The following is a 23929-nucleotide window of genomic DNA, read 5'->3' on the forward strand; positions in this document are numbered from 1 at the left end:
TTTTAGCCAGTTTAAACAAAAAATAATGAAAGTTACACAAGATGATAAATGAAGTTACATGCATGGTAAGAATGGAAGGGAGGGAAAAATGCCAAGATCTGGGCAATCTTCACAAAAATAATCAGGACAACAATATGTCCTCAATACAACACATAAATGACGGACGGTCATAACAACAAAAACAAAAAGGATATTTAGTAGGTGGTGAAGCAGATAAAGAAGATATACACCCAGAAACAAATAAACTAACGTTTGAAAAGGGGGACTTTTAAAGGATCAAGACAACATAGAAGAAGTAGTCAAATCCTTGATAAACAAAGAAAGTATTAACGCATTCTTAGCAAAACAAAGGCTAAGATTTGTTAAGGGGAAATTGAATGATCAAGAGATGAAAAATTCAATGTTTTTAGAAATGCACATTGCAGCACATAATATAGATGGGATTGCTAGTAGTGCTCCTAACAGATCAGATCAGATTAGATTTTACTTAGATTCAATCTAATCTGAAATTAATTAAATCTGATCTAATCTGATCTGATCTGAATCTGATCGGTTTAAATTTAATCTGAATCAGATCAGATTTAATTAGATTCAAATCTGATCTGATCTGATTCAAAACTAATTAAATCTAATATGATCTGAATATGATCTGATTTGATTTGAATCTGATTTGAATCTGAATAAATGGGCATCTTTAACTTACACATCATGTATACGATATTAATGTACGCACTGGCCAGAAGTTAAGTTTAACGTTATCACGTGTAAATGCATAACTCCCAATCTTGGGCCAGTGCGTATATTAATATCATACACATGATGCGTACATTAAGGAACCTCCTGAATAAATATGTTACGGTGCAGAACTTCTATAATAGGAACTTAAAAAAATTTAAATAAAATTTGATTCTATGATTGAATTTTAATTTTATAAAAAGAATTAAACTTTATTTGTTAAAAGGAATCGATTTAAAAAATAAAAAAAGTCTCAATTTTTTTAGATTATGTAAGCATCACGTGATACATATATTAGCCAATCAGAAATTAGGATTTTATTAATTATATGATATGGTGCGTAACACCTAAACTCATCAAACAGTCTGAAATTTCTAAAATGATATTTCACGTGACTTATCACGTGTAATTGATTTTATTGGGTAAAATTTAATTTTATTGATTTTAACGGCTTGAAAAAATTTTGATAAAATTTATTCATTCTAACTTATTTAATTCCTCCAAAACATCCTCTGGTATTCTCCTGTGAGATTTATATTTTTTTACCGCATATTCCACTAATTTTCCGTCAATACCTTTCCTATAAAGGTCCATATAGCGCCAACATTTTCTTGAAAACTTTCTAATAGTAATTAAAGTTACTGAATCAAGACTTTCAGGAACCATTTTTTGCAATCCCTCCCATGAATAATCACAGTTTTCACGAGAATACCTTTTGGCAGCACCCCAATATCTTTCAATGAAATTTAATTTGCAATAAAATTTAGGGAAAAAAATGCATTTATGTCTTGCATTTTCAATTAATTCTTCAATAGCACCTTTTTGAGCAAGAAAATCGGGTTCTAAGGATATTACTCGACGTGCACAGCAGGAAGTTCTTGAGCTATCCTGACACTTTTCTTTGCATTTGCTACATTCTAATACCAATCCTCTGGGTGGCCATTTTCCACATTCCATTAACACTTGTTTAATTCCTTTGGGCTTACCTCGAAGTTTCTCATCATAATGTGTTGTTGGAAACACCATTGACTGTAGCTGATTATTTGGCCCAAAGTAAGTATTCCGCATGACTGGTTGTTTACCACCTGGGTTTAAGTTCATTCGACTTGCAACTAAAGCATCTTTGCTAAATGCAGCATGATTAGAGCTATTATCAAAAGCAAATACTGCTACACAATCTGGATATAAAGCCTCAAAAATAGGAATTGCTTTATATTCAATTTGTTCCAGAAGATGTTCTGCTGTCCAATATCCCTCTTGATTTGTGCCAGGTTTTAAGTAACATCGTGCTGCTTTGGGTACATGAGGATGTTTTTCTATATCAGCTTGCTGCAAACGCAGATGTCCATCAACTTCGGTTAGAAATTCACTAACCATAATTGATCTTCCATTTCCTTTTTTTCGTAATGGCATCTCCCCATTCCTAGTCCACAATCTGCATTTTCTATCACAGGTCGAACAGATGTCATTGTCGCAAAATTTGCCTGGAATTTTTCTGGCAAATTGAGAATTATCCCGGTGAATTGGGGTAAATTGTGTTACAATTTTGGGATAATGGAGGTCTTACAATTTGGCAAATTTTGTCAAAATGGCAGAATTCTTACAGAATTCCTAATTCAAATGTTGAGAAATTTTTCAGTAAATTATCATTAAATTGTGGGAAATTTTAGGCAAATTTTTAGTAATGTTATGCAAACGAAGTGTAAATTGTGGTGAATTTAGTCAAATTTTTAGTAAATTTATGCAAATGTAATGTAAATTGTGGTGAATTTTAGGCAAATTTTTAGTAATTTTATGCAAACGTAATGCAAATTGTAGTGAATTTAGTTAAATTTTTAGTAATTTTATGTAAACGTAATGCAAATTGTGGTGAATTTAGTTAAATTTTTAGTAATGTTATGTAAACGAAGTGCAAATTGTGGTGAATTTAGTCAAATTTTTAGTAATGTTATGTAAACGAAGTGCAAATTGTGGTGAATTTAGTCAAATTTTTAGTAATTTTATGCAAACGTAATGCAAATTGTGGTGAATTTAGTTAAATTTTTAGTAATGTTATGTAAACGTAATGCAAATTGTGGTGAATTTAGTTAAATTTTTAGTAATGTTATGTAAACGAAGTGCAAATTGTGGTGAATTTAGTCAAATTTTTAGTAATGTTATGTAAACGAAGTGCAAATTGTGGTGAATTTAGTCAAATTTTTAGTAATGTTATGTAAACGTAATGCAAATTGTGGTGAATTTAGTTAAATTTTTAGTAATGTTATGTAAACGAAGTGCAAATTGTGGTGAATTTAGTCAAATTTTTAGTAATGTTATGTAAACGAAGTGCAAATTGTGGTGAATTTAGTCAAATTTTTAGTAATTTTATGCAAACGTAATGCAAATTGTGGTGAATTTAGTTAAATTTTTAGTAATGACGCCAAATTTACCAAATTTGAAATAAAAATTGTCAAAAATATTACATATATTTTGATATTTATTATATAATCCATTAATATCCCTACATATTCTTCCTACACCCTTACTGTTCTTTTTCTTTTTCTTTTGAGGTTCTCTTAGGAACATTATCATGAATATGTTCCTGTTCTTGGGACGATGGTTTGGATGATGATTTTTTATTTGTTTTTTTCGATTGATCACGTATGTTGTCAATAACTTCCTGCAATTCATCAAGTGCTTCGTTGTTTTTGTTTGTGGATTTTTTATTTTTTGAAATTCTTTTTGATGATCATGTTTGTTGAGAAGTTTTCCGTGATGATGAGTGGTAATGATGGGGTTTTGGAGGATTGTTTAGATCGTTTGTTTGATCATCGTCCCGATGTCTGTGATAATGACGTTTCCTCTTGCTCCAGCTCGTTTACCTCATCCTCACCCTCTTCTTCTTCATCAGATTCAGCATTTATATCTAATTTATCGACGTTGAGACCTTAAAAGAAAAATTTAAAAAATTTTCTAAAAATTCCGTTCCATAAAAAAAAAAGAGAACGGTAATACTCAATTACCATAACTTTGTTGACTTTGTTGACTTTGTTGACTTTGTTCCTCCTCTTCGCTCTCCGATTCCGACTCATCATCTGATTCTTCGTCAATAGATTTATGGACTGAGGGAGATTCTCGCTTTCCGTCTTTAAGTGTCCACCAAATTAAATTTGGTGGTGCTTTCTTATTTTCCAAAATTCATCTTTAAGGATACGAGGACGTACTCTCTTATTTTCTGGAAAATATTTTTCCACGTACTCGTCAATTGAATGTAGAAGGTTCGTTAACTAAAAATAAACATGTATTAGAAATAGATAAACTTCTGTTGTTTTTGAGGTTTGGCATTTTTCCAAAATTCGAAAGCATGCAAGGAAATTGATATGTCGAGATTTGGCGAAACCAGAAGTACCAATCACGTATTGATAAAGACATTTTAGTGTCACTGCGCATAAACAAAATGAATTGTCTGACTTACTTCATCAGATCTCCATGATAATTTGTAAACAAAAAGGTTTTTGCGGTCTGTGGATGCGTTTGGATCATTCTCTGGATCACTCTCTTCAGGAGAGTGGTATTCGTTCTTGTTTAATATTTCATTAATATCCTTGATCCCGCGTTTTTTAAAAGATTTTCGATAATCAGGGTGATTCTTCATGGCTAATGCGCCCTTCATCCTTCGTTCCCGTTTCTGAAATTAAAATAACTATTAGTAATTTTCAATATTACCTAAAAATTTGGAACTTGATTAACTTACTTCTGATAAACGGTTGATTATATGGCTCATTATTTTTTTTTGTTTTATTTCTGCCTCGTTAAGCTGGCTTTCTTTCTATTTACGTCGGCCATTTTTATGCAAATCCGAGAATACATCCCGAACTATACTTAATGTTGCACGAATACCACGTTATTCAAGAAGTGATTGGATACGGGGGATCAGATCCTTTTCCAATTGTGGTGCAATCTCGCCGAACTTCTTCGTATAATCGATGGGAATTTCATCGATTTTTGCGCTACGAATTAGAATTTTAATTTCGTTCTATAAAATGAAAATTGATAAAATTAATGAGTTTAAACGTCACATAAATAATAAAAATATACCAAAACAAACTTTTATTTCTTTTCGATGCTTCTTATTATATTGTTTTTGTGCTGTCTCTTGCAACGAATGTAGATCTTTTTCAGGAATATATTCCTCATTGTCTTGTTTATCAAGTTCATCTTCGTCATCGTCATCATCAACCTGAATATATTCTATTTGTCGATTTTGTCGTGAACGTTTTTGTGAGTTCAGAGAACGCTCCAGCATTCTCGTTATTTGCCCGAACCCAGTGGACATTTGTTCTTGAATTGACGACATTCCCCGTTCAAGTCGTGAAATACGTTCTTAATGTACAAAAAAATAGTAATTTTTAAATTAAGTTTGCTATTTAATCAAAATTTCGAATGATCTGCCAAATTATTCGCCAAAACGTAAATTATACCTTTAGTATCCAGACTTGATGACCTATTTAATCGATTATGATTGTGTATTTGGTCGATAGATTCAGCTGAATTTAAGTGTGATAAAGAGCGAACTGTCCGAATGCCCTGTCCATCATGAGAAGCGTCGATGGATAAAGGAGAATGTAGTGTACGAGTACGACGCATTAACAAACTTCTTTTTTTGGTCATTATCAGAAAAGAAATGAAGTAAAAGCTAGAAATGTGAAAGGAACGAACGTAAAATTGAAGAAACGTAAAGTAAAAAAAGAGTTGAGTAAAAAAAAAATTAGAAAGGAACAAAAATAAAATAATTTGAAAATTGTAAAGACGATTTTAATGTAAAGGAACAAAAATTGCAAAATCGACGTTTGTATTGTAAAAAAAAAATCACTCTTTATATATTTATTCCAATTAAATGTTTTCTTCGCGTAATTGTTTGAAATAATTAAATAATTTTTGAATTGTTCTATTTTGGTCATCGCTGATTTTGGAAAATAGTTAAATAGTTAAATGATTTGAATTATTCTATTTTGGTCATCGCTAATTTTGGAATTAGTTAGCCAATCGCTAAGTATATTAAGAATATAATTAAGAATAATTTGGAATTTAATATATAAATTTAGTCAAACAAGGTTACGAGGAGTATACTGAAAGTTAAATTTATTGTTATCGCTGATATATTTAAGTATATAATTAAGAATAATTTGGCTATAAAAAGTTAAACAAGGAGTATACTGAAAGTTAAATTTTATTGTAGATCTGTTAAAATGTAACATATTCACTTTCGATTATGTATTGATCTACAATTGATGTATTGATGTTCGAAAAAAATATACAATTGATGTATTGAAGCTCGAAAAAAAATAAAAATGTATATACAATTGATGTATTGATGTTCGAAAAAAATAAAAATGTATCGTCTGATTATTTATTACAGCGAAATGCTGGTATTTTAATTAAATTCACATTTTGTAAAATTAAATCAAAATTTGAAAAAATGATGAATGTTAATGAAAGACGCGTTAAAACAAGAACTAAAGAAAAATGTTATTGTAATAAATGCAACGGAAAGTATGTTGATCCAAGAACCAAACAAAAACATTCAATGAGTCTAAGTCTTGATGATGCAACTACTTCAAATGACCCAATGAGTATTGGATCGTCATTCGTTAATGAAGAAATCTCTATCGACCCTCAAGAAAGCACATCATCATCAGAAAATTTGTCAACATTTTCTTCGAAAAGGAGAAAACGAAGCAGGTATAATACTTATTTGGAGCGTGACACTCAAATGCAAAATATAAATGACAGTGATGATAACAATGACAGTAACGAAGAAACTGATAATTATGGCGATAGCGATGATGAGGATGATAGCGATGATAACGATGATGGGGATGATGGGGATGATAACGATGATGGGGATGATAGCGATGATGGGGATGATAACGATGATGGGGATGATAACGATGATGGGGATGATAGCGATAATGGGGATGATGGGGATGATGATGGTGAAGAAACCAACATTTTTGAAGATTACTCTCCACCGAATTATGATTTTCCAAACAATATTAATGAAAATCTGCAAAATATTGAAGATTGGATAATTGTGTTTGTTTTGAGGTATCAAACTAGGTTTCGGCTAGCAGATACCGCAATCGATACATTAATTAAATTCATCAAACATATTTTAACAAATTTTAATTACGATCGTTTTAAAGATTTTCCTACTTCGTTGTATATTGCAAGAAAGAAATTAGGATTGAAGCATCAATTTGTCAAATTTTCTGTATGTCCTTCATGTCACAAATTACATAATATAGATGATGTTAAACAACACACAATCCAACAACACAAAGCAATAAAAAAATGTGGTCATGTACAATTTCCAAATCATCGTTCACTTCGACAATGCAATGCTCCATTATCAGAACAAAAAGAACTAGACAATGGTAAAGTCGTTAATGTGCCATTATTAATTTATCCGATGCCCAGTATAAAAGAGCAACTTTTACAAATGTATCAAAGGCCAAACTTTGAAAAAAAATCTTAAATTATGGGCCGATAGAAGCGTCAACGACCGAGTCTTATGTGATGTATATGATGGTGAAATTTGGAAGAATTTCTCAAATAGTGGAATAATAGTGGATGATGAATCTGACGAACAAAGATTTTTCAATAAAGAACATGCGGATGATCATTTGGGTATTATGATTAACGTCGATTGGTTTCAGCCATTTGAAAGGACAATTCATAGTTCTGGTGCTATATATGGAGCTATTTGCAATCTCCCAAGAGAATTGCGCTTTAAACCCGAAAATATGCTCATTTTAGGATTAATGCCAGCCCTAATGAACCAAGCCTACATCAGATAAATCATTACTTGGCGCCAATTGTTGATCAATTTCAAACTTTTTGGGAAGGAGTGGGATTAGACAGAACTTCTGAACATTTATCCGGAAGATTGATAAAATGCGCAGTAATTGCTTGTTGCTGCGATATACCAGCTGCTAGAAAATTATGTGGCCATTATTCAGCCAATGTAAGCTGTCACAGATGCTTAAAGGTTGCAAGAAATAGAAATTTTAGTGGCATGGATGATATTGACGAATGGTTTGTTGCTAAAAGCGCGAATAGTCATCGAGAAATGGCTTTGGAATGGAGAAAATGTAAAAGCAACGAAGCTAGAAAAAGACATGCGAAGCAATATCACGCGAGATGGTCAGAAATGCTCCGTTTGTCTTATTTCGATCCAATACGATTTTTACCTGTGGACCCGATGCATAATTTATTTATAGGAATTGCATCATTTATCGTAAAACAGCTTTGGTTAGGACATGGTAAAATAAATATGGATGATCTGACGAAAATTCAAAAAAACATGAACAATATTCATCCACCATCAGAAATCGGTCGAATTCCTCATAAAATAGATATTGGGGAAGGATTTTCCAATTTAACGGCTAACGAATGGAAAAATTTTTTCCTGATTTATGCCAGAGTCGTTCTTTGGGATTTTTTGGACCAAGAAGATCGGAAAATCTTAGTACATTTCAGCCAAGCTTATTCTATATTAGTCCGAAGGATTGTTACAATCAAAAATTTAGATAACGCATATGAACATTTAATTGAAATTTTGAAACTTATCGAAACGAATTACGGAGAAGTTTCAATAACACCAAATTTACATCTTTCATTACACTTGAACAAATGTTGTAAAGATTACGGTCCTCTTTACTCATTTTGGTGTTTCTCCTTTGAAAGGATGAATGGAATTCTTGGTTGGTATTTACAATAATATTATTCAAATTATTCAGAATTATTACTTACGATTTTACAATTATACAGGGAGTTTACCTAATAGTAGACGAAAAATTAAACCGGAAATTATGCGATTTATGATGCAGAGTTCTCAAATTGAACGAAGATTCAATATATTGGCTCTAAATCATCAGGCCATTTTTCAAATACTTGATTTAAATGATGATACAACTGACGATAATGAAAATGAATCTCTCGAAAGTGAGGAATTACAGGCATTTTTAGACATATCTGAAAAGCTGGTTTCTGGCGGGGCAACAGGAACGGAGGAATATCCTGGAGAACTTTTAAGTCCGATAAAATTGAATGTCATATTACCGGATGATATTTTGGATTTACTAGTTGATTACTACAATCGCGCTTATGAAGAATATAATTTTAGCCGACCATGGTTAGATCCTTCTTCATCAACCGAAAATTACATTGCTGTAACTGGAAATATCACACAATGTGGCAGATTGCGCATCGGTGCAGAATATTTTGGGTCAATATTATCCAAAAGGTATATTAGAAGCTCTTATATTTTAGCACGTTTTATAGAACAACGTGGAAATGATATAGACACATATCCCGGCCAGGTACAATTCTATTTCAAACATACAGTTCATCTTCTGAATGGTCTGACGGAACATTATTTGGCTTTTGTGAATTGGTATAAACCCGCTGCGACCGCAAACATCAGATTTTTTTTTTCCAGCGAAGATTCTGATGATTTTACGAATGATCCGGAACTTTGGAAAAAGGAGTTTTTTAATTCTTCAGTTGATAGTATAATTCCGGTTCATCACATATTAGGTAGATTTGTTCCAGCAAAATTTAAATACAAACGTACTGAATACTTGGCCATTTTGCCGTTAAATAGAAGATTTCACATTTAAATTTACCATAATAAATAATTTTTTTTTTTTGCGAAATTATCCGATTATTATATCAAATTATTCAATATTCAGTAAATAATGTCGCATTTTTTTAGTAAATGATCTAATTTTTCGATAAAATGTTACATCTTTCTAGAAAATGTCAACAAATGTACATTTTGCAAAAAAAAGTGTCAAAAAAAATAACATTCTAACGAAAAATGTAACATTTGACCAAAAAAACATGAAATTTGCATGAAATTTGCTAAAAAATGCGGAATTTTCATAAAAAATGTACCATTTGGCAGAAAATCGGAATATTTGACAAAAAAAAAGCAAAATTTGATTTTAATTGACAATGTTATAACAATGTTATGAAATGTTGTTACAATGATATTACATTGGTGGCAAAATGTGGAATTTTCATAAAAATGTACCATTTGGCAGAAAATCGGAATATTTGACAAAAAAAAAGCAAAATTTGATTTTAATTGACAATGTTATAACAATGTTATGAAATGTTGTTACAATGATATTACATTGGTGGCAAAATGTGGAATTTTCATAAAAATGTACCATTTGGCAGAAAATCGGAATATTTGACAAAAAAAAAGCAAAATTTGATTTTAATTGACAATGTTATAACAATGTTATGAAATGTTGTTACAATAATATTACATTGGTGGCAAAATGTGGAATTTTCATAAAAATGTACCATTTGGCAGAAAATCGGAATATTTGACAAAAAAAAAGCAAAATTTGATTTTAATTGACAATGTTATAACAATGTTATGAAATGTTGTTACAATGATATTACATTGGTGGCAAAATGCAGAATTTTCATAAAAATGCACCATTTGACAAAAAAAAGCAAAATTTGATTTAATTGACAATGTTATAACAATGTTACGAAATGTTACATTTGAGGTGTAATGTAGCATTTTCCCAAAATTTCATAAGATTTGCTAAATCGGACAATGTTGTAACAATGCTATTCCAAAAAATTGCTCAGCGTAATGTAGCATTTTCCACAATTTCTCACCATTTTCCAGAAAAATGGGGAATTTGCATTTTTTGAATTTTGGACAATAGTGCCCCTTCGACCTGTGTATCATTTGAATAAAAAATGCATTCATCATGAATTACCAGGATTCTCTCTTTCTCTCCTTCAGGTAAGTTAGGATGTATTTGATCCATAGATTCACCTTTATATTTGGACATATATTTTTCATGTTCAAACATTTTTTCTAAGAATTCTTTTCGATATTGTAAAACATCATCTCTTTCATGCCCATCATAATATATTCCACGACGATATTGTTGAAATGAATAACCAAGAACGTTAAGCCCTTTATTTAATATATATAATAAATATAATAATTAATATTTGGGTTTATTAAAGAAAATTTAGTTTAAATTCTTCACTTACATCTTGCTGCAGTCATTAAAGCAATGGATTTTTCTCTAGTGATTCCAATGCTAGGAAATAATTCAGTTTCAATGAATTTTTTAAATAAAGCTGGTGTGGCTTTGAAATCTTGTTTTCGAATCCAAATATGACATCTTTCTGCAACATCTTCATCATCAATTATTCTAATTGTTTTTTGATGTTTTCCACATCTAGATTCTGGGAGTTTATTATTCAGTAACCAATATTTTGTAAGATATCGGATTTTTTATGCTTTCCATACACCACCATCAATAAAAATTTTTTGGGCAACTTCCAAACTAATATCAATTTTTCTGTGTCCATTATTATTATTTAACAAGGTTAGATATTCAAATATTGCTCTTTTATAATTATACTCAGCAACTGTTAATTGATTATGTTGTTTCTCTAACTGTTTTTTTAGATTCTTTATTTTTTCAGTTATTTTGTAAATATATGGGTTAACAACTTCACTTTCTGAATCACTTGAAAAAACTTCTAGTGTATCAGCTCTAGATAATTGTGGATTAGTAACTTGGGTACTACTAATCTTAAAAAAATTTGTAATTTTTTCAGTGCCGGCTGCAGCTTTAGTTAACGTACCATTTGGACCATATTTGTCATAATATGTTGATTTTGGTGTTTTTCCTGTTTTATATGACCCTCACTTCATTTTTTCTAGTTAATTATCATCTTTCCATACTAAATCGAAATTTTTAATCTTTGGTGGAGTTTGATTTCAGCTTCCATTTCCTCTGGTTCGTCCCATCCACTATCATCATCATCACCCCACGCTTCATCATCAAAGAATTCAAAATTAATATCATCAGCTGGTATATCATCAACAAAACTTGAAGAATCGCCACCATTATCATCAAAAGAATCAGTGTCATTATTAAAATAGCATGAACCATCATCGAAAAAATTATTATCATTGTAAGATACTTCAAGTATCAAAGAGTCCCAGCCATCTTTACATGTTATTTTAGTATTATACTTACCGCCTACTGTACGTGGTTGTTCTTTTGATTTTCTTTTTTGTTTAGAAGGAAGCGGCATTTTTTTTTTATTTTTATTTTGTATATTTTTGTATTAAAAAAGGAGAGCAACTAAAAATCAAAAGGCAACAAATTAACGATAGAAACAATAGACAAAGTATATAATTGTTTAAATTATAATTGAGATTGTCACGTGATCTAAATCTCGCATTTTTATTGGCCGAAACCCCTGTAAATACCCCTGCAAAGTAAGTCTGAATCTGGCTACCTACTAATAAAATACTATATTTTTAAACACTGATAACTTTTTAAATAACTAAGCTAGTTCAAAAATATAAGCCGATTTTCTAAAAGAGTATGACTTAAACTACATAAAAATTGGTTTGATTTTTTAATAATATACAAATTGAAAAACTAGATATATTTAGAGTTTATGCTAAATTTTTGATGAGTTTAGGTGTTACGCACCATATAAAAATTTATATAATATATTTGTTTATTGTATTTCATTATAAACTAATGATTGATGAATCAGGTACATGATAATGAGATTTATATTTTATTATATGCATTTTTTGATTAAATTAAAGTAAAATTACTTAATTTTTGAATTCTTTTGTTTATAAATTTATCATCTGAACTGTCTTTTAAATATCATTATTTATAATATTAAATTAACCTATACTTAAATAATTTTGTTTATTAATTTTTTTTTTTGCAATATTAGAACTTTTTTTTCTTCTTAGCATATTGAAAAAAAAATCTGAAGTAAAATAATAATTAATATTACATTAAATGTGGCTAAAAAAGATCTGTAATGCAAAAATTAGACTAGTTTCAATTTTAACTAAATTTTGTCAGTATATTTAAATTATAGATTTTTAAACAGCTAAAACTTAGCCAAAATTTAATTTAGAAAAAAAATAACCGATAATTTTTAAAGCTAATGATCATATCTATAAAAATTATCGGTTAAATTTTTTACTTCAATATAAAAAATTTTTTTTTAGAAATTTATAATTAATCAATTGTTACTATACATAAGTAGTTGAGTATAGAGGTTCTGCACTATATAAATTCAAAAGCTATAATTTGTAAATATGTAATTCGGCCAGAATTATGCACTTAACTCCGGCAGGAATTATGGAATTTCCTAAAAAGGAAATTTAGGTTACACAAAATGCCCTATAAAATCGATTTTTGTTGAATGGCTATCTCCTAAAAAGGAAATGATCGATATATCAGTTTTGGCTGAAGTTTAAAATTATGAATTAATTCCAGCCAGTATTATGAATTCAGCTGAAATTATTAGTAAAATCAAATCTGAAATCTGAATCAAATCTGTCAGATCTAATCTGATCAGATTCAGATTTTAAATAAGCCTAATCTGAATCTGATCTGATTTAATCTGATTTGATCTGAATCTGACAGATCAGATTTTTTTCGGAGTACTAATTGCTAGTGTTCTGTCTATACAGAAACTTCATAATTTATTGGAATTTATTAAAGAAAATAATATCGATATTATAGCTATATTAAAAACCAATATAGATATCGTCAGGACTAAGGTTGCTTATCTAAACCTTTTCAAAATCTTATGATTAGTTTCGTCAAAATTTTACTATAGATTTATTATAGTTTTGGCAGAGTTTTGGCAGTTTCGGCATTTATAATAAGTTTCGGCAGTTTCGCCTTTCTCCAAAGTTTTGCCAGTTTTTTAATATAACTTTAATATAGTCATATGTGCCAATTTTTGGAATTAGTCTAAATTAAGATTTTTATAAAAATTTAATATTTTAGTAAGATTAACATTACACATATTTACGTAATTCAGATTTAATAAAAAATAAAAAAAATTTTTTTAATCAATATTCAAAAATAACGGTAATAACCACTTCTTTTTCCCATCACTTCCCATCACTTTTCCATCATTTTTCTATTCACTTTTATTAAATATGACAAAAAAGTTTATAAGCAAATATAGCAGTTATTTTTAAGTGGTAAGTAAAAGAAAAAACTTAATATTTTATATACATAGATAAGACATATTTTTTCATAATTTTTAGCTTTAATTTATTGTTTTTTCTTTGCAAAAAATACATGCAAATAAAAAATAATTATGATGTAAAATAGTTGTAAAATGAATAATAAGATATTCTTTTTTTTTCAAAATAACTAATTATATATTTGTTTTTTATCTTTTAAAATTATTTTATTAGATTTATTCTACTAAAATCCTTAAATGGCAAATAAAATCTTTTAAATAAAGTAAAAGAATTTGGGATTCTTTTATGAAAGCATTTTTTGGTAGGAAATAAAATTTTCAGATCGGACTTTATGCAGGTGACAAAATCGTTCATTATTATTCTTAGAGATATGCTAACGTCATCATTTTACATTCATTTGAAAGCTGAGAATTTGCTTTATCGTAAGAATCAAAGATTAGGAAAATTGGATTACTGGATGAGGCGTAATTAACGATAAAAGTTAAATCAAATTTAAAAATTAAAAATAAATATATTAGACGTAATTATTCACAATCCAGTGATTCAATTCATTCGATTTTAGGCTTATTAGATAGACCTCAATTTTCTCTTTCAAATGAATATAATTTCATTCGTGTAGCTTGCATTTACAGGTATTTAATGAATTTTTTTATATCAGATTTTATCAAACTTATAAAATTTTATATTAATAATATAATTGATGATTCCTAAACATCTACATATATTAAATGAATTATTTTAAATTTATTTTAAAGATAAAAGTTGGCATCACCTTAGGGAGCAAAGATCATTCAAATTGAATCACTACATGTGAAGTAATTAATGATCAAATTTAGATAAAATTCAATAAATATACTGAACGTGATTACTGAACAACTAGTGATTCAATTCACTTGATTTTAGATTTATTAGATAGATCTCGATTTTCTCTTTCAAATGAATGTAAATTTATTTGTATAGCTTATTTCTACGAAGAATTATCAATGATTTTGTCATGAGAGTTATATTTGATCTTTTAAATTTTAATGATATCTTATATTAAAAAAAAATTAAAAATTATATAATTAATTAGTTTTTTTTGCATTATCTAGTATAAATTTATTATTCTTATATAAATGATAATTCATATTTGCTTTAATAAAATTATTTTTGTGTAAAAAAATTAGATTCCAAGAATCGGCTCATATGGTTTTGGCAGAATTTCGCTTTTCGGCGAAATGCCATCTTGCCTAAACCCCTAGGTTTCAGCAAGCAACCTTAGTCAGGACATTAAGTCAAAGTCTATTTGATAATTTTCAGTGAAAAACTAAAGGACCGGGAATGGCACTTGTGATCTATAACAAATGGATAAAACATTATTACTCAGTAGTACGCATATTCCCATATATTTTAGTAGTTAAATTTTTATTCATACAGAGAGAAATATAGGTCTAGTTAATATACGCCACTCCTAACAATCAAAACATAAGAAAAAATTTGATTGACGAATTGAAAATAGCTATGGAGGGACATGAGGATCCCAAATAATACTGATATAACTCACAAACGGGTTTGCGTAGAGTTTATATAAAATTACTTTTTAAACCCATAAATTGAGTTTGCGTAGATCGGTCAATTTTGGGATAACTCACATATCACGTTTGCGTAGAGTTTATAAATATATTGCATTATATGTTGATCAATTGTATAATATTGATAAAAATTGAGTTGCGCAAAACCATTAAGGATGGGTCCGTAATATATTTATGAAATTTGCAATATTACGGATTTTGGTAATTAATTGTATATAGTAACAAAAAGTAATGCATTTCGCATTATTTTAATATTTTTTAATAAAAAAAAAGTGCGAAATGCACTACTTTAACAAAAAATGGTGAATTTCGCACCATTTTATTAACATTTTAATAGAAAAAAGTGCGAAACGCACAATTTTAATAAATAATTGGTGAGTTTCGCACCATTTAATTAATATTTTAATATAAAAAAGTGCGAAATGTACCATTTTATTAATATTTTAATAGAAAAAGTGTGAAACACACCATTTTATTAATAATTTAATAGAAAAGTGACTAATAGTACTAGGGCCGGCTCTGGCCGGCCTTTTCTTTACATTATTATTGATAAAAAATGTTGCGAAACATTTTTTTCTAAGTGTTTTAATATATAAAAAACATTTTGCAAATATTTTATTTTGTTTTTAACGTGACAATCGTGACAAAACACACCATTTTAATAAAAAAATCGGGAGTTTCGCACATTTTATTAATATTTTAATATAAAAAAGTGCGAAACACACCATTTTAACAAAAAAATGGAGAGTTTCGCACCATTTTATTAATATTTTAATATAAAAAAGTGCGAAACGCATCATTTTATTAATATTTTAATATAAAAAAGTGCGAAATGCACCATTTTGACAAATAAATGGAGAGTTTCGCACCATTTTATTAATATTTTATTATAAAAAAGTGTGAAACGCACTATTTTAACAAATAAATGGTGAGTTTCGCATGATATTATTAATATTTTAATAGAAAAAGTGTGAAACGCACCATTTTAACAAATAAATGGTGATTTTCGCACCATTTTATTAATATTTTAATAGAAAAAAGTGCGAAACACACTATTTTAATATAAAATGGTAAGGTTTGCATGATTTTATTAATATTTAATAGAAAAAATGTGAAATGAATTATATTAGTAACAAAAATTTTTTTGAACTAAGATTTGGATTTGCGTAGCGTTACTATGAAAAAAAAGTTGCGTAGAGTTAATAGTAAATGCATGCCGATCATTTGTGAGTTATATTAGTATTATTCGGGATCCTAGGACATGACCGATCAGTTCACAATACCGTAGTACTGCATGTTGTATTAAGGGATTTTAATGACACAATTAATAATAGGATAGACCGATCGCCCAATACCGGAAACCAGGATCTCAATTTCTAATACAACTATCACAGTTAGGTCTTTATGATGTGTGTAGAATTCTTTATCCAGATGTAGAATTATTCACTGAATAAAAATAAAAGTACTTTGCTGAAACCTCTAATTTTTTTAAAATATTTTTACAATATAGTTATATAATGGTATGATATAATAACAATATTGAAACTAGGGTTGCAGACATTTCTTTTGCCAAGGGTAGTTACCTTACGGCATACGTCACGTCAAGATACAACATATGCTGTAACACAAGAAAAAAAAAATTTTTCATATCAAACCTACTTAAACCTACTTGTAATGATCAATTACTACAGTAATTGCCATACTTAATTTTGGCTGAAAGTACAATTTGGCCAGAGTTAAAATTAAAATTACTACCTTACTACCCCATACGTCAATACGGCAAAATATTTGAAAAGTAGTATCTTCTTACTACATTGACGTATTGACGTATAAGGTAACTACCTTAAGATATGTCTGCAACCTTAATTGAAACAATAAAAATAAAGATAATTTAAAAAACGGTGTCAAAATAAAATGCTTAAACAACATAAAAACAACATGATAAAAAGAATAATGAAAAAAATTATTATTTTATATGAATTGCAATACTAATACAATACTAATATAATACTAATACAATACTTTTGTAAATACGTTATTTATAAAATATTGTAAAAATATATATATACTATTTTTTACAATATTTTTATAATATTATTTTATAATATTTTTTTTTGTCTGTCCAATTTTTTCTTAAGATCACACAGATCACAGATCAGTTACGAATAGTATTATAAAAATAATTATCGTATGGGTATTATGTGATTTTTTTTTAAAAAAAATCAATAACAATTACCGCTTCCATATTTTTTTTTTAACTTTGTAAATTGTGGCAAATTCAGTATAATTAATCTTGAAGGCAAAATATTATTACTTGGACAAAAAAACGGAATAAAAACTTTATTAAGGATGTTAATGATTTGAACCAATAAGTTAAAAGTCATTAAAGTTATTAATAAATTTACAAATTTATATTAATGAACTTTTCTTTATTACAAACGATCTTTGATACACAAAGTGTGAAGTATCCTGTAAAAAATGTTGTTATTCTATATTTTAAATTCCAAGGTACGTAATGAATGAATTTGTTTATTTCCATATTTTTTCTGTAATTGTATCATTTTCACTAAAAATTTTTTATAGAGTGGTGACCACAATTGCAATTTATCTTTGTGAAAATTATAATTCTGAAGAAAAATTACCAAAGAATGATCCTAAATTGAAAAGTCAAGTTATTCAAATTATTCAATGGGTAAATATTTTATTCACACAAAAAATTTGATTAAAATGAGAAATAAACTATGGGCTTCTAACGAATGGAGAACCAAAATTCATAAGAATTTTGGTTTTATTTATTTTTTTTTATTATTATGGAACGGTTTACTAACCGTTCCTTTCTTTTTTTACTATAGGTTCAGTATCTCAGAAAGACTTCTGAAGAATGGAAAAATATAAAGTTTCGTAAGTATGAGTACGAATCTTTTGGGGTTTTTTTTATTTTTAATATTATGAGAATATGTAAAAAATATAAATTTCCCTTCATAAAAAATTTTTATTACATAAATAAGATTCTAATACTGTAATTGAGCGTTCTATATTGAAAAGCATTTGGAAGTGAAAGAATAAGATGGCTTGTCTTAAAGATTCCGAAGACTAATTAATTTGATTAAAATAGAAATTCGATTCATTTGTTTTTTATTTTATTTTTCTGTAATACTAAAATTTTTTATTTATTTATTAATACTTAAAAAAAACTAAAATTGGATTTGCATTTTTACAATAAAATGTTGCAATTAGCAATAAAAATATTATTTTACTATTCTACTCTAAAATATATTACATTATTATTTACATTAAATTTTACATTAAAATATAAAAACATTTCCTATTTACTGTATTAAAAATAAACCAAAAATACTATGGCTCAACTTTGTACGTTTACTAGATGGACGGCTATTTGATTTTTCGCATTTTTATAAAAATTGGATTAAACTGAATTGAACTGCCAGTTTTTCAGTTCAGTTCTTACAGATTTCAGCTCTAATCCGAACTGTCTATAATCCGGACTAAACTGACCCATTTAGAGCTTTACTATTAATACCCTTACATCTTATTTTTTTACCAGTACTATCAACGGATGTCAAAATTTCAAAATCTGGCTCGAAATTGTAGTAAGTAATGAAATAATCTTATATAATGAGACGAACAACAGATACAAGCAATTTAAAATGTCTTCAGCATACGATCAGGTTCAAAGTATCAAATAAGCATGTGAGAACAATGGCGTTGAAATTCAACAGCCAAATGAGATGGATTTTAGTTTTGATTATTAAACTGTTTCATAAATCTGTATTCCCCCCTCACAGCTTCATTATTAAGATATCAAACGTTGTATTTCTTTTAAAAAAACATACTTTACAGAAACTTACCATTTTTAATCAATATAGAATCGATATCGTTAAGTTTATCTTAACGATATCATTTCGATATCATTTCAATATCATTTCAAAATATCGATTTAATATCGATATGATATCGAAATAAAGTATTATCACTTCGATATCATTTCGATATTAAATCGATATTGAAATGATATCAAAATAATAATTAAAATGATATCGAAATGATATTACTTGAAAACTTAAAGTTTCTGTAAAGTATATCATTAGATTCGTCTCAATGAGACGCGTCAAATGGTGGTAAGATTATGTCATTAGTATCGATAGATTACAAGTTAATCTTGCTAAATGATTTATCAATAATTGGAATTAGCAAGCCATCTATCGGTGCTAAAGACATGATCTTAGCACCATTCGACGTGTTTCAGTGAGATGAATCCAATGAATATTAATTAGTCCATGTACGATCACTGGATGGTGAATAATGTCAAGTTTCGCATTTTTTTAAAATTTTTGAGTGTTAAAAATTAAAAATTCTGATACATGAATTTATTCGTCATCCAATGGTTGTACAAATATGAATTAGGACTCATTAGATTCGTCTCGATGAGATGAGTCGAATGGTGGTGAGATCATATCTCTAGCATCAATAGATCATAAGTTAATTCACGATAAATGATTTATAAAAATATGGCATTAGAAAGCTATCTATCGATGCTAGAGACATGATCTTACCACCATTTGACTCATTTCATCGAGATGAATCTAATGAGTCCTACTTCATATTTGTATGACTATTGGACGATGAATAAATTCATGTATCAGAATTTCTAATTTTTAACGCTTGAAAATTTCAAAAAAATGCGAAATTTGATATTATTTGCCATCCAGTGGTCATACACGAACGAATTTATATTCATTGGATTCGTCTCACTGAGATGCGTCAAATGGTGCTAATATCATATCTCTAGCACTGATAGATAGCTTGCTAATTCCAATTATTTATAAATCATTTAGCGTGGGTTAACATGTGATCTATCAATGCTAGAGATATGATCTTACCACCATTCGATGCGTCTCATTGAGACGAATCCAATGATATATGGCTCGACTTTGTACGATCACTAGATGGACGGCTATTTGATTTTTCGCATTTTTATAAAAAATTAGATTAAACTAAACCGAACCGCTGGTTTTTCGGTTCTAATATCTGAACCGAACCGAACTAAATTTTGAGCTGGTTTTGGATCAGTTTCCCGGTTTAGCCTGAACCGTTTGAAGCTTTAGTCAATAGCATCTAGCACGTTCCACTTAGTTCCAATGACGTTTAGAACTCTTTGAATGCAAAATCCTCGTTGTAAATTTAATGTTAAATCCTTTTTATTTATCGTCATTTTCAAAATGGTGTGCACAGTCAATATGTGATATGAAAATCGATTTCTGATTGTGAATATCAGAATGATCAACATTACATGATTAAAACAATGAGATCAACCAATTAAAAATTAACAATTTTAATAATCGAAAAATTTAAACTTGCGTTTTATTCATTTATTTTAAAAAACGTGTCTCAATTTAACAATGACTCATAATGAATACCTCTTTGGCACTTGCTTTAGCTGTAAAAAATGTCTCTATTGTGGAGCTGAACTTAGTATTTGGAAAAAAATGTGTTCATGTGATAAAATCATAAAACCACACAAAAATAACTGAACTGATAAAGTAAGAAATGTATTCTCTTGAATTTTAAAACCTGACTTGCCACCTAAACAGCTTGAATATACTATTCAAGAGAAGATTAATTATTTCAAATATTCCATAGATTTTAACACAGAGTTTAAATTTTCTTTCTGCTCTGCCTGTAATAGTGCATTTCAAAGAAAAAAATTTAAAACTGCATTAAAAGCTTCTACTTCACATAATGTGGATATAGAACTTGAAAACAATTTGGAAAATAATATTAGTATTGATTTGGATGAAAAATCAGAAGCAGAACAAATTATTTCATTCAATTTGATGATAAAATCCTTTACTGGTCCAACATTGCCATCTAAATGGGTAGAAATAGAAGCATCATCACTAGATAATGATATTCTTGCATGTGTGCATCAATACGTTGTAAAATTAACTGGTGATAAAGAGATAATGCATTCAGATTATTTAATATCATATAAACCAGAAAAAGCTGGAGGAGTTGGAACGCAATTAATGGACGCACAAGATTATAAAAAATTTCTTTTAGATTACAAAAAATTGTTGGATAAAAAGAAAAATATAGTGATTTTAGTTATACATGAAGTCAAAATTAAAGCCCAAAAGTAGAAATATTTTGACTTGGGAAGGTCAAAAGTCGAAATTAAAGTCAAAATGGTCGAAATTACATCATAGTCATGTGATTTTTATAATTATAATTTAATATAAAATTTTAAACGTGAATAACTCCGTCAATATTGATGCTACAGATATGAAATATATATCATTGGAATCCTCTCGATGAGCTGAATCCAACCGCGTAAAGATCATAAAACTCGAATCACTGGATGCGGAGTTCGTTAACTTTGAATTTTAAAATTATTGTTTACTATAAGACTATTTAATACCAAATTTTAAACGTGAATAACTCCGTCAATATTGATGCTACAAATATGAAATACATATCATTGGAATTCTCTCGATGAGCTGAATCCAACCGTGTAAAGATCATAAAAATCGAATCACTGGATGCGGAGTTCGTTAACTTTGAATTTTAATATTATTGTTTACTATAAAATCATATGACTATGACGTAATTTTAATCATTTCGACTTTTGGAGGGGTTCAAGTCAAAATCATTTCGACCATTTTGACCATTTTGGAGGTCAAAATTAACCAATTTTGGTTTCATGTATAATTTTAGTATCTTTAAAAAAGAAAAAGCAAAAGAAAAAGGTAATATTTATATTCAATTTTATATACAAATAATTATTTTTAATTTTATTTATTTAATAGGAGATTTCAGATTCTGAAGAATCAAATGATAAAGAGGTCAGTGTACGTAAAAGAAAAAAAGCAGTTCCAAAAGTAGATGATTTTTCTGCAATTTTACAATAAGAAGGACTTATAATTCGTGAATTAAAAGAGCAATACAAGTGTAATCAACATGGTATGTCATGTTTTGTTGATAATGAAAGACATATAAAGCTTACTGCAATGCATTTTCAGTGCTGAACTAAGAAAATTGTAATCTTTATTTTTATTTTATTGTATTATAATACCAATATAAAAATTGATCATCAGATTATTTTTAGATTCGAGATATTACAGATAATACTCAGGTGCCAAATTTACCAATTTTTTCACGATCTAACAGTGTTAAAGAAAAGCCCAAAGTATCAACACCTATGGTTTCCAATTTAGATCATAATACAGCGCCCATTTTTTTTGCTTTTCCATCACAAATAATTCAATTATTTGCACAAAATTCAACTACAAGTAGTTTACCAAATAATGTATTATCATTTTCAAGACAACAACCAGTTCCATCTCTTGATGAGTTTTTTAATGAATTGTCAGGTAAAAATGGAGAACTTTTAAGATTTAAAAGTACTTTTGAAGATGAACAAATTACTGTAGATCAAATTTGTGATCTTACTGATGCTGAATTTGATCAACTGGGTATAAATAAAATTGGATGGCGTAAAGCATTTAGAGCTGCAGCACAACGTTACCATTAATAAATATAGCAATATAATAAATTTATAAATTTATAATTAGCGTAAAAGTATGTAAAAATATAATAAATTTACAATTATAATGGTATAAAAATTTATTGAAATTGAATAAAGTTCTATTTGTAATTTATATAATTTTATGAAAAAATGTATTTGTAACAGCCTGTTACATATCTTATTTGTAACATCCTTTTTTTATTTTTTTTTAATAATAAATTTAATATGTGTTTCACAAATAAAATTTTTATATGCAAAATTTAATTTGGAAAACTTTTACTTAATGTATTTAAGATAGTTTCATAGACAAAATTTTAAGTTATAAGCAGTTTCTTGAAATTTTTTAAAAAATTCTTTTGTCTTAGTTACATAACTGATCTTTTGTTTTTGTTTACATTACGCCTGATCTTAAATTTTAATTGGATAAAATTGGGGGTTATTACAAATAAGACGCGTAACAGGCTGTTACAATTAGATTTATCCTAATTTTATTTACATATAAATTGAATCTTTATAAAATTTTGCAGCCATTTGTGGAGTAATTTGGGAACATGCTATTAAAAGAGGATATTTAGCATCGGGAATTTTTTTGGGGAGCAGATCTGTACAGATTTTCAGAAATTATATCTGCGCAGATCTTATATCCTGGCGCAAAATATTAAAGGAAAAATCCAATAAAAAACTGCGCAAATTTTATAAATAACAAAAGTTCTGCACAGATTTTTAAATAAAAAACCTTCAAAATACTTCAGCAATTTTTTTTAGTAAAAATCTGCGTCACAATAATACAAATTAATTTATTGCATTAATTACTAATTTGTTTATATAATCAAAATTACTTTTTTATTATATATTAACAAGTTTACAAATACAATCAATAAAAAAAACAGTTTTGCAACATTTTTTAATTGTTTTAATAGAAAACATTGTGAAACTGTTTTTTTAATAATAATTTTATAAAAAAAATGGTTTTCACAAACATTTTTAATTATTTTAACAAAA

The 23929-nt window shown here is 28.2% G+C and overlaps 8 protein-coding genes across 8 annotated transcripts; 4 read left to right on the forward strand and 4 right to left on the reverse strand.

Annotated features, from left to right (window-relative positions):
* Positions 1-1212: 1212 nt before the first annotated feature.
* OCT59_001487 (uncharacterized protein) lies at positions 1213-2112 on the reverse strand (the record flags this gene model as incomplete). Its single annotated transcript, XM_066139613.1, has 1 exon — positions 1213-2112. The coding sequence occupies one exon, from the start codon at positions 2110-2112 to the stop codon at positions 1213-1215; it is 900 nt and encodes a 299-aa protein (XP_065989005.1).
* A 1430-nt stretch (positions 2113-3542) lies between these two features.
* On the reverse strand, positions 3543-4498 carry OCT59_001488 (uncharacterized protein; the record flags this gene model as incomplete). Its single annotated transcript, XM_066139614.1, has 4 exons — positions 3543-3661; positions 3738-3897; positions 4190-4402; positions 4469-4498. 4 exons carry the CDS (start codon positions 4496-4498, stop codon positions 3543-3545), a joined length of 522 nt encoding a protein of 173 aa, XP_065989006.1.
* Positions 4499-4618: 120 nt separating this feature from the next.
* OCT59_001489 (uncharacterized protein) lies at positions 4619-5385 on the reverse strand (the record flags this gene model as incomplete). The annotated part of the gene is made up of 3 exons (XM_066139615.1): positions 4619-4750; positions 4823-5097; positions 5196-5385. The coding sequence occupies 3 exons, from the start codon at positions 5383-5385 to the stop codon at positions 4619-4621; spliced, it is 597 nt and encodes a 198-aa protein (XP_065989007.1).
* Positions 5386-6193: 808 nt separating this feature from the next.
* Positions 6194-7026, forward strand: OCT59_001490 (uncharacterized protein; the record flags this gene model as incomplete). The annotated part of the gene is made up of 2 exons (XM_066139616.1): positions 6194-6822; positions 7023-7026. 2 exons carry the CDS (start codon positions 6194-6196, stop codon positions 7024-7026), a joined length of 633 nt encoding a protein of 210 aa, XP_065989008.1.
* A 1562-nt stretch (positions 7027-8588) lies between these two features.
* OCT59_001491 (uncharacterized protein) lies at positions 8589-9031 on the forward strand (the record flags this gene model as incomplete). Its single annotated transcript, XM_066139618.1, has 2 exons — positions 8589-8948; positions 9023-9031. The coding sequence occupies 2 exons, from the start codon at positions 8589-8591 to the stop codon at positions 9029-9031; spliced, it is 369 nt and encodes a 122-aa protein (XP_065989009.1).
* Positions 9032-10415: 1384 nt separating this feature from the next.
* On the reverse strand, positions 10416-11865 carry OCT59_001492 (uncharacterized protein; the record flags this gene model as incomplete). Its single annotated transcript, XM_066139619.1, has 4 exons — positions 10416-10726; positions 10807-11004; positions 11071-11351; positions 11510-11865. 4 exons carry the CDS (start codon positions 11863-11865, stop codon positions 10416-10418), a joined length of 1146 nt encoding a protein of 381 aa, XP_065989010.1.
* Positions 11866-20811: 8946 nt separating this feature from the next.
* Positions 20812-21542, forward strand: OCT59_001493 (uncharacterized protein; the record flags this gene model as incomplete). Its single annotated transcript, XM_066139620.1, has 2 exons — positions 20812-20898; positions 20994-21542. The coding sequence occupies 2 exons, from the start codon at positions 20812-20814 to the stop codon at positions 21540-21542; spliced, it is 636 nt and encodes a 211-aa protein (XP_065989011.1).
* Positions 21543-22359: 817 nt separating this feature from the next.
* OCT59_001494 (uncharacterized protein) lies at positions 22360-22933 on the forward strand (the record flags this gene model as incomplete). The annotated part of the gene is made up of 2 exons (XM_066139621.1): positions 22360-22362; positions 22508-22933. 2 exons carry the CDS (start codon positions 22360-22362, stop codon positions 22931-22933), a joined length of 429 nt encoding a protein of 142 aa, XP_065989012.1.
* Between the last annotated feature and the right edge of the window lie 996 nt (positions 22934-23929).

This window comes from Rhizophagus irregularis, chromosome 1, assembly GCF_026210795.1.
Source record: "Rhizophagus irregularis chromosome 1, complete sequence".
NCBI lineage: Eukaryota > Fungi > Glomeromycota > Glomeromycetes > Glomerales > Glomeraceae > Rhizophagus > Rhizophagus irregularis.